Source organism: Psammomys obesus, unplaced genomic scaffold (assembly GCF_907164565.1).
Source record: "Psammomys obesus unplaced genomic scaffold, mPsaObe1.curated_primary_1811, whole genome shotgun sequence".
Taxonomy (NCBI): Eukaryota; Metazoa; Chordata; class Mammalia; order Rodentia; family Muridae; genus Psammomys; species Psammomys obesus.
In genome coordinates, this window is record NW_026596039.1 from 23,954,456 (window position 1) to 23,966,169 (window position 11,714).

Sequence of the window (11,714 nt, forward strand, 5' to 3'; positions counted from 1 at the left end):
AAACTTCAGATTTGTGTTGTCGTTTGGTTTGGTTTGTCTCATTGTTGCCATAAGTCAAATGGTTCTAGGTCTTTTTTTTTTTTTTTTATTTTATTTTATTCTATCTTATCATTTCATCTCATCTCATCTCATCAATCTCATTTTATTTTATATTTTACTACTCTGCATTCTCTACTGCAGTTCTCCCAGCCCAGGGAAGTCTGAAAGTGCAGGGTCGATCCTGGGCTCAGGAGTCTAAGGACTGGGGTCTTTCTTATCACACAGGACCCAAACTCAGTCTGAGAAGTTGTATATCTCGACCTGGTGCTGCCCTGTAGGTGGACTATTAGCCTTAAACTTCTAGCCGCTTTCAGAACTAGTTTGTCGGCACGAACCTGCCACTGAAGCCAATGGAGAATGCTGAGGAGATAAGGAAACTACGTTACCCACAATTCTTTAAGCCGAATGGCAAAAGGCTGAACCAATGATCTCTGAGAAGGGCCTTTTTGGTGCCCAGACCGATATCTGTGGGCAAGACTTCCTACATCTCTGCCAAATGGTCCCTGTAATTGCTTTAGGTTATGTCTGGCGATCAGCGACATAAGAGTGTGGCGTGGGGACCAAGGCGAGAAGAGAGGACGCGCACGGTCGCTAACGCTGGTCGCAGTGAGGATGCTGGAGCATTTGCAGTGTCTGAAGGCTGCTGCCGCAGTGGCGCAACCTGCTCAAGTAAGTACCGCTTTCTCCTGGACTCACCACAGTCCCAGATCCCTAAGAGAGGCCTTTTTCACGGCCCTACTGTAAAAATCCCTTTGTCCAGAACACTACCGTGCTTGTGAGTGGACTCCCTGCTACTCATGGCAGATGTGATGGGTTGAGAGTGGGACCCGCAAGGGACTGATTATTGACAGTTGAATGTCAAGTCTTGAGAGATTGAGCAGGACCATTTACGCCTTACAATGGGAAGATGAGGAATTTTACTTGTGTTTTAAAGGATCTGGGACCTCGAGAGGCTCGGAATGGAAGAACATGGTTTGAAGATAGTAGGTGTGGCCTGGAGGCATTAACCTTAAGGCCCAGGGAGGTTGAGTCTCCTAAGAGTCAGTTCTGAGCGTTTAATCCTAGGGATAACTCAAACCTAATAAGGCCGCATAGCTCCAGGATTGAACAGGGATTGCAGGGAGGCCTGAGCTTAGTAACCTTTCTTTCCATCGCTTCTCATGACCACAAAGGCGGTTGTGGAGTGTTCACAGGAAAGTAGAGAATGTTCCGCGGCTTCACTCTTCCTTGTCTCTGGAATTGTGTGCTAAGACCAATTGTTTTACCACACTTTCACCACATGGGGACTCTCAAGAACTCCCAAGCCAGAAGTGGAAACCCAGAAGCAAGGTTTAAATAGAAAGGTTTCTCCGGAAACTCTTAGCGAACAGTGGGTTTAGGATCCAGGCATGGATCCTATAATATGGAACTGAAATAAGAGGCTTAGATATCACAAGTTCCCTTTCCTTCCACTAAGCACTTAGAGCAGCAGAGCAGAAGAAGGCAGGCCTGGGATATTGCAGTGTCTATTGTGCAGATAATGGGAGCAGAAATGATTCTGTGTGATTTTTCTGGGTTCCTTGTGTCTGCAGCAAGAACAGACTATGGGGATAAAAGGAGGTGATTCACGCACGGGCACACACACACACGCACGCAGGCACTCACTCTAGGGTAGCAGCTATACTACCCTACTCCAAGTGATGGTTGGTATGGCTGAATCACTGTGGCAAACAGAGGCTCATAAAATGTGGATGGGTTCTGGTTTGCTTTTTCACTCAGGAAACCTGGATTTTTCTGTTTGGGGGGAATGAGAGAAGAGTGAAATAACTCAAGTGGTTCTACATTTTTAGATTTTTATCAGATGGAATTATATGTATGTATGTATATTTGTGCATGTATCATAATACATATATATTTATATTTATGATACACAAAGTTTTGTTTTGGCCACCTTAAGAATGAGGTCCATGTATGGACTGGACCTCAGTTCCCTACACATTTGTACATGATGGACAGCGTGGTCTTCTCTGGGTCCCCTAGCAAGGGATGTGGGGGCTATCTCTGACAAGGACACTCTTGCATCCTTTTCAGTCACTTCTCCCTGGTGGGGCTGCCTTGCTAGGCCACCATGGTAGAGCATGGGCTCAGTCCTGATACAATATGACGTGGTGAAACAGGTAGGCCAGCGGTTGGGGACTCTTCTTTTCTGAGGGGGAGAGTGGGGAGATATAGGAAAGAGAGAAGGAGTGTAGAACTGGGAGGAACTGTGCCTCAATTAGGGCACACACACTTTACCACAATTGTGATGTAAAGTGAATAAAAACAGCCAACAGAAAAAATTTTAAAAGTGTGAAGTGTATATCTGCATATGGATCTATACCCTTGTAACCCCAGCACTTGTGAGGTAGAGGAAGACAATCAAGAATTCAATATAAGTAGAAGCTATATTTTCATTTTAAACATATTTTAAACTCCATTTTAAAAATCTATTATTCTTGTATATGGTATTCTTGCATACCAGCACACCACAGCATGTGTATGAAGGTCAGAGGAAAACTCTGGAGTTGTCTCCTTCCACCTTTACTTGGGTTGCAGAGAGCAAGCCTGAGTCCTCAGGCCTGAGCAGCCAGTGCTTTCTCTCCTTTGAACCATCCCAGTAGCCATGGGCTAGATCTTCAAAAGGAAGTGAATGTGTGGTTTCGGAGAGCAGCTGTGAGCACATCCACTTGAAAGATGGCCCCTCAGATCAGGAACACTTGGAAAGATTAGGCTTGAAGAAATCTAAAAGGGCTGGCCTATAGGTGAAGACACCTATTTTGCCCTGGAATACAGCCCAACTTAACAGGAAATGGAATCAGCTTTATGTTGCTGAGCTCATCTACATATACTGGAGTCAATTAATCCTTGGACTACGTGTGTGTGCTGCTGCACCTGGGAAAGTCCTGGTGTTGATGTTCAAGAAAATAAGAGCAGGGACCATGACTAGGTCTAGTGACTTGAACATCTGAGTAGAGTTTGTGGGCATCAAAAAGATGAGCGAATAAAGGAAAGAAATTGAATGAGAATTAGGTGAGCAGGCAGGAATCAAAGGCTTCCATAGAAAGAGTGAATGTAATCAGATTTAGAAAACTTGGGTCAGTATGACAGTGTGGCCAGTGTGGGGTCTGTTCACCAGGCTTTGGGCACACCAGCATTTAGAAGTGTCTGAGGAGCCTCAGCCAGACAGGTGTGTTATCTTAGAGCTGTAAGTGCTTGTCTATGTGGCCTGGAGTGGAAAGCCTCTGCATTAACCTTCAGTTACTGAAGACAGGAAAGCTGTGCTTGGGGAAGCCATGTCAAGATAACCCAAGTTGAAGAAAACCATGGGGGTCTGTGATTTCTCAGATGGTTGCTGGTAGTTTTGGCTGTCATCTTGACACAGCCATCTTGATACAGCCTAAAGTAACTTGAGAAGGGATTCTCAATTAGGGCACTATCCAAATATGTCCCATTGTCATATCTGTATGGGACTGACTTAATTGGTAATTGAGAGAGTCCTTCCCACTACGTACAGCACCATTCCCTAGGTAGGTGGTCCTAGGCTGTATAAGAGAGCTAGCCAAGTGTGGGACTGTAAGTGATCCACAAAGCAGCATTCCTCCATGGTTTGTTTCAAGTTCTTGCTCAATTTCCTGCAATTTCATTGCATTTCTCAATGACCTGGAAGTATATACCAATAAACTCTTTCCTTCCCCAAGTTACTCTGGTCAAAGTGTTTTATCACAACACCAGGCAAGAATTAGAATAGTAATTGAAAGCAAAGTAAAGAACAGAAGAAGGAGGCATTGAAAGCTGAGTGAGAGCTACCCCTCACACTAGAAAGCACTGGAAGCCTGGGTTAGTATGGAAATCTGAATACCTTGTACTGATAATATGGGGAGACCAAGAAGGTGCTCATGGTATTATAAGGGGATAGATGTGGATTTTCACTTGAAACCATGTGAGAGAAAGAGAGAGAGAGATGATCCAAGGAGAAATGTGTACACAAAAGAGAAACTAGAGCTTCAAACCTGTAGATGGTGGTATTCAAAACATTACAATGAAGGGTCAGCTCACATATAGATGTGTGTGAAGAATACAATCTAGGGACTCTCAGGATAATTGTCAAATACAATGAGTTACACCCAGTGTTTGCTAAATTCTGAATTACATGGCTTCCTCCAGCATGCCTGTGGGTACTGTAGGAGACCACAGTGCTAATGAGGCAGTCATGAGAGGTGAGTGTAAGTGGCCTTGCAGCCTAGTATCACCCAAAGAGGTACAAAATAGGAAGTATGATATATAAAGGAAGGGTGTGCATGTGGGTGAACTTAGAATCCTAGGAGAGAAGTAGACCATTGAGTGATCTGTCCCCATCATGACAGGGCTGTGTGACCTTTGAGGACGTGGCTGTTTACTTCTCCCAGGAAGAATGGGAGCTCCTGGATGAAGCTCAGAGGCTACTGTATCTTGATGTGATGCTGAAGAACTTTGCACTTATAACCTCACTAGGTAAGATCCTCATGCTCGCCCCTGTGTGCTCATTTCCTTCTTTTCTCCATATCCAGACCAGACTGTAATCAGACTACTATTGCAGCCCTGTTGATTTTCCCGCTTCCTTAGTAGGTGTATTGTGGGTGCCACCACTGAGCTGTGTGCATTACCCTCAGCTGCCCAAACACTTAATAGTGTCACAAGATTCAATAAATATTCTAGATAGCAGGAGTCCTGCACTCAAAGCTATAGTTCCCACTTGACTTGGTCTCTCCTTGGCTAAGTGACTCTTCACAGCCATAGCGCCATTGCTCCACAATTTTTGTTTGTTTGTTTGTTTGTTTGTTTGTTTTGTTTTTCAAGACAGAGTTTCTCTGTATAGCCTTGACTCACTCTGTAGACCAAGGTGGCCTCAAACTCACAGAGATCTGCCTGCCTTTGCCTCCCTAGTGCTGGGATTAACAGTGTGCACCACTCCTGCCCAGCCACATTCTTATCTTCCTATCTGACATTTTTTTGCAGCTGCCTCTTTCAGGAATTATCAGTATTGTCATGACTGATGTTTGTGTGGACTGTGAACTGTTACCAGAACTTCATCTAGGCCACTTTTTGCAATCCTTATTTTTCTTCCTAATGGTCTTCCATGTACTGAATTATTCTAAACCACTACTGATCCTGTTCTTTTTTTTTCCCCAAGACTTGCATTATGCTGTTCACATGTACTTCTACAACTGGAAATCTGGGATGATTCCTGGTTTTCCCACAGCATGAAAGACAATATGAGTCTTAGGGAAAGCTTGGCCCTCATGAGTAACAACTGAGGCAGAAAATGACATCAGATATGTGCCCAAATCATCACAGAAATCTGTTATACAACAATTTGGAAATGCCACTAGCCATATCAGTTTCTGTATTTTCTTCACCACATCCAGTTTTTGCTTGTAGTGACAATTCTGGACTTTTGGTTTCTTTAAAAAACACAGAAATAGTATCAGTTTAATCTTAGGTGTGGAGATTTGCAGCTGCATCACAGCAGCTGACTATGATTTGCCTTATGCTCTATAAGAGGCATGGTTTTACGAGTTGCAGATAGTTTCTGCATTTGTGTGGTGTTTGGAATCCTGGGAACATTTCAGAGGGTATATAAATGCGAGAGCCCTGGTGGTGGTTGCTGGTCATTCGGGGGAGTTGATTGTAGGTTGTTATAGTCGTAATCAAAGAAAAAACAAAAAGGAAAAATTAGATTCAGAAATTTTTTCTCTCCCCTCTATTCTTCTTTTTCTCCTGTCTAGTGATAGGGAGTAAAACTGGGAAGATAAAGGGTTGGAAATGGAAGAACTCACAAGGTGGCAAAGCCAGCTACATTAGCTTGTCATTTTATCTATGCCTTCCTTCTCCACCTATTCAAACCTTTCTTCCATGCAAGCAAGCATCACTTGTCCCCTCATCAGTATTTTCCAAAACTTACCCATACTTAATATGCCTGTGAAGACTTATCACTAAATAGCACCACAAGCTTCCACAGTTAGAATCCTCTGGACTTAGACATGTGAAATGCGTTACAAGTCTACTCTTGTGAAAGAAGCATGTCCAACAGTTATATTGTTGGATTGTATGATGAAATAGGTTTTCAAAATATTTATAAAGATTAGTTGCATTGTGTGTGACCAACAAGAAAAGATGTTCATGGGGTCTGGATGTTTTTATGATACTAACAACCAGTTCCGCAATGCAGCAAATACTGCAAGTCTGTGTTTTGATTCAGACTTTATCCTGTCTATCAGGCATATGAAGTATGCCTCATATATTAAAGACTCAGTCTCTTCACTTCAGATCCCAGTTGTAAATAAAGTCTAGCATTTTCTATGCATGCCTATGAAAGTAGAAAATGTAAGAGTTCTCCCAACATGTCTGTAGTTTAATAATTTTCTAGAAAAACACACAAAACATAGAAAATGCTGTTGTGGAGGATGCAGTTCAGGAATTCCAAATGGAATAGCTTCATAGGCAAGGATCTGGGCAGAGGTCCAGCAAGATGGCTCAGCAGGTAAAAGCATCTGTGACCAAGTAGGGTGTTTCAAGTTCGATCCCCGGCCTCACATGGTGGAACTATATATAACCAAAAGTTTTCCTCTGGCTTCCACATAAGAAAGGGGAGATGGGAAGAAAGGGAGAAGGCAGAAAGAAGGGAGATAGAAAGAATGGGTAGGAGAGACAGAGACAAGGAAGAAATAAAGAAGGAAGGAAAGATTATTGGGTAAAAGGTTTGGCAACTTTCTGTCCTCTATGGACACACGAGTCTCCACTATCTCATCATAGTCATCAACCCAGATATTTTCTAAACCAGGTCATGTGGTGATTGTATTGAAGGTCTCATAAAAGGCATAAAGGCATGATTGATTTAATCATTGCTCATAACTGATTAACTGACTCCACTCCTCTCCCCTAAAGTTATAATCTGTCAGATCTTGGACTTTTCCAAGACTTGTCCAGAAAGGGACTCATGAGTGGCTCTAGGAACTGGTTAGCACATTAGCATACAGAGGCATTTTAGGATTAACAGTGGACCCAACTGGGGTATCCAACAGAGAAGAAGTGGAAATAATTCACACTCTAGACATTACATTTTATGTAAATGTTAACTCTTGAAAGCCTGGTTTTAACTTACTATAGGCTATTGTTTTTGTAGTAAAAGTACTAGACTAAGTAGTAGTATTAATGGTCTTTCTTTTGGTGCTGAATGTTGAACCCAGGATTTTTAACTTAAGAACCAGTCTACACTAAGCTGTATACCTAACTCAGTAATAACTTTTAAACAGGAATTCCATTGAGTCCATTTTCTTGAGCCATTTTATGTCTAAGACTATCTAAATTTGTTACTTCTCAAACTAGAGTTAGGCTATCTCATTGGCAGAATATTTTTGGTGGAGGAAGAAATATGGCCTTATGCTTCAATGTCTGGCCCTAAGACAGAACTGAGGAGTGTATTCTTAAATATTATTTGAAATGTGATTTTTGATATTGTTTCTGTGTTCTTTTTTGTGTTAGTTGGTCACTCTTATGCTGGCTGTGGTGGCACAGTAATTTAATCCCAGTACTTGGTAAACAAAGGCAGACAGATCTCTGTGAATTCAAGGCCAGCCTACTTTATATAGTAAGTTTCAGGACAACCAGGGCTTTGTAAAGAAATCCTGTCTCAAAACAAACAAACAACTGGCCACTTTTAAAAGAGTGAATGAGACATTCTTTCTAGCTAGAAGCATTCTTTAGGTGGTTAAAATATCATATGTGGAGAAAATAATAATAAAGTATCATTAATAAACACCACTCACAGTTAACATGACTTTCAACTGCATTTCTCTTCTTTCAGATTGTTGGCATGAATCAAAGCATGAAGAAAATCCTTCTGTACAATGTGTTTGTGTTGAACTGTCAAAAGCCAGGACTCCAAAGGCAGGTATACTCAGTGGAAAGACTCACCCCACTGACATCTGTGTTTCTATTTTGACAGACATTTTTCATCTAGATGATCTACCTGGACAAAAACTGTTTTTTGTAGAAGCCTGTTCAATCCTCCAAGGCCCAAAGCATCACAGTGCCAAGAGTCCATTAAGGGGAGATGTGGATGGTGACTCCCTTAAGAAAAACTGTGTACTCCATGAGTCAGGGAATCACTTCATCTACAGGAAAATTAGAAAGAACTTCGCAGCTAGACAGGAACTTCTCCAGTCCCAGAACAGTCCCAAAAATGAGAAGCCAAATGAACTCACCAAGTCTGTGGAGGCTAATGGTAGAAAAATTCACTTCAAGTCACAAGAATTCAGAAAACCTTCCAGACACAAACTTAAGCTAGTTCAGCACCCAAGGGTATGCACTGGAAAAATGGATTTTGAACCTAGCAAATGCAGACAAACCTTAGAAGATAAATCTTCACTTACACCATCCCAGAGAGTTTACACTGTAGAAAGACCATATGAGTGTAGTGAATGTGGAAAATCCTTTAGCCAAAAGGCCACACTTACTATACACCAGAGACTTCATACTGGAGAAAAACCATACAAATGTAGTGAATGTGGAAAGTCATTCAGTCAAAGCTCCAACCTCACTGAACACTCTAGAATCCACAGTGGAGAAAGACCTTATGAGTGTGGGGAGTGTGAGAAAGCCTTTAGATGCAAATCCAATCTGGTTCGGCATCAGAGGATTCACACAGGGGAGAGGCCATATGAGTGTGACAAATGTGGAAAATTGTTCAGGCAAAGCTTCAGCCTTGTTGAACACCAGCGAATTCACACTACAGCAAGGCCATATGAGTGCAACCAGTGTGAAAAATCCTTTAGTCAACGAGCCACTCTCATTATACATCAGAGAGTTCACACTGGAGAAAGGCCATATAAGTGTGGAGAATGTGGAAAATCCTTCAGCCAAAGCTCTAACCTTATTGAACACTGCCGCATTCATACTGGAGAAAAGCCTTATGAGTGTAAGGAGTGTGGGAAATCCTTTAGCCAAAAAGCTACCCTCATTAGACACCAGAGAATTCACACTGGAGAAAGGCCTTATGAGTGTAGGGAATGTGGGAAATTCTTCAGGCAAAACTTCAGCCTCATTGAACATGGTAGAATTCACACTACAACAAAGATTTATAAGTGTGGCCAGTGTGGGAAATCATTTAGCCAAAAAGCCACCCTTATCAGACACCAACGAGCTCACACAGGAGAAAGGCCTTATGAATGTGGAGAATGTGGGAAAGCCTTTGGGTACAAATCCAAACTTGATCGACATCAGAGAACTCACACTGGGGAAAGGCCTTATGAGTGTGCAGAATGTGGAAAATTCTTCAGGCAAAGCTACAGTCTTGTTGAACATCAGAGAATGCACACTAGCGCAAGGCCTTATGAGTGTGGACAATGTGGAAAGTCCTTTAGCCGGAGGGCTGCCTTTATTAAACACCAGAGAATTCACACTGGGGAAAGACCTTACACATGCGGTGAGTGTGGGAAAACCTTCAGCCGAAGTACCAGCCTTATTCAACATTGCAGAATTCACACTGGGGAAAGGCCCTATGAGTGTGGCCAGTGTGGGAAATCATTCAGGCAAAAGTCTGTTCTCATTCAGCACCAGGTTGTCCACCCTAAAGAAAGGCCTTATGAATGCACCAACTGTGATAAGTCTTTTAGCCAGCACTCAAGTTTCTTTCAACACAAAAAATGTCACAGCGCAGGGAAGATTCAGGAAGGCAGTGAATGTGGGAAGCTCTTTAACCCTATGTCTGACATATCTTCTGAAAGGCCACATTTTAAAAAGGCCGTAAAGCAATAGGTAATGTAATCTTTTCACTCAATAGATGAGCTGAACATTTACTGGTTTTTGTTTGTTTGAGATAGGGTCTCCCTATGTAGCCCTAGCTATCTTGGAACTCACTCTGTAGATCAGGCTGGCCTCAAACTTGCAGAGATCCATCTGCCTCTGCCTCCTAAGTGCTGGGATTAAAGCTGTGTGCCTCCACATGCAGCTAAAATGAGTTGAACTTTTTAAGCATCATGTAAAGCTCTTCATAAACATCTGGACCGGTAAAGTGCCCAGTGCCTTCCAGGCAGGTATGATGCACACAGGAGCGCCCTTCAGCAGTTCTCAATAATCTCCCTTGTGCAAGTTAAATCCCTGCCAGATCCTTTCATTGGTAGCTTCCCATCTTAGCACCTTTAGTATATATGCACATATACCTCCAACATGCCTATATTCCCCTAAAGAAAATTCTCAGTAGCCTGCACCAAAAAGTGACATATTTTCCTTTTCTGGTGGAATATATATGAGTCTTATGTTTGGTTGCTAAACAGGAAGCTTCTGGGGGAAGGCTTGCCTTCCTTTAAATTATTGGCCTAGCATTACTCTTTGTAGTTGAGGTTGACCTCATTCCCTTTTCTGACTGAATATGCATGGTTCTACCTGACCCTTGCCCTCTTCAGCTCACTAACCAGTAGCTTTCTGGGTAGCATTGGTCTGCTTTGTACAATATTGAAGGACTTATTCTCTCATGTAGTTTAAACAAGGGGCACTGCTTTTTGCCTTTGATGAGCAGAATCCTAACATAGGCCCAGTTTGTATAAAAAGCAAGACAGTTTTTATGAAGGCACCATTTTGTGTATCACAGTAGAGTCACTGGGAATAGTTGTCTTTCAGTGGTGTTTACACAGCTACCCAGTAACTACTTGCATTGCTCCCATTGTAGGAAAGAAAAGCTTCCTCTGGACCCAACTTTCTGCCTTGATGTCTTTAGTGTTACTGTTGTTTGTTTGTTTGTTTGTTTGTTTATGACTAGTGATCACCCCAAGGAAAGATTAGTTGTTTAACTACTGTTGGTGCTCCCTGATACATCTTGGATTTAATGCAATAAATATTCCTGCATAATTTTTACATTTAATGTCCAGTGCTGTTGAACAGAAGCATTTCATTTGGGTTCTGTGGGGGCACACATAATCTTTTGTCAATGGTTCCACAATTTATGTCATCAGGATCCAGGAAAGAGCAATAATTAGTACAAAAACAGTGTATGTTATAAATAAACTATAGCTCAATTAAAAACAAATAATAAATCATTTATATTAGCCCATTAATTTTATTTATTATTTTAAATTCCAACAGAGAGAAAAGACAAACGTTTTTATTATCATTTATTACATTTATTCACTTTGTATCCCGACTGTCCCACCTCCCTCGCGTCTCCTACCAATCTCACCCTCTCTCTCTCTTCTTCCCCTATGCCCCTCCCCTAGTTCACTGATAGGGGAGGTTGTCCTCCCCTTCCATATGACCTTAGCCTATTGGGTTTCATCAGGACTGGCTGTATTGGAAAAGACAAACTTTTATCTAGCTTATTTTCATCATTATTGCAATTTTTTTCTGTTTTGTATGCTTCATTTGGGATCTGTTTAAAGTACATTAAACTACATGACTTTATTTCATAAGAATTTAAAATAACCTGCAAATGGCAATATTCATCATACAGATTCTTACAACGTGAATCTTCATTCCTATTCTGCTAATCTAGAAGCCTTTTTAGAAAACCACTACAAGTGTCTTAATTTTATTCCTTATACCATGTGTGCTTGCCTTAGAATAAATTCCATGTAACTTTAAAAAAAAAAAAAAAAAAAAAAAAAAAAAAAAAAAAAAAAAAAAAA

General features: G+C 41.6%; 1 protein-coding gene across 1 annotated transcript in view; it reads left to right on the plus strand.

The window, feature by feature from the left end:
* Nucleotides 1–539: 539 nt before the first annotated feature.
* Nucleotides 540–11,714, plus strand: part of LOC129687667 (zinc finger protein 416-like) — a 42,718-nt gene continuing 31,543 nt past the window's right edge. Inside the window, exons 1-3 of the mRNA XM_055622165.1 lie at nucleotides 540–708; nucleotides 4,422–4,548; nucleotides 7,901–9,632. Of these exons, the coding sequence (XP_055478140.1) occupies nucleotides 652–708; nucleotides 4,422–4,548; nucleotides 7,901–9,632 (1,916 nt within the window). The 5' untranslated portion in view covers nucleotides 540–651. The remainder of the gene's footprint in view (nucleotides 709–4,421; nucleotides 4,549–7,900; nucleotides 9,633–11,714) is intronic.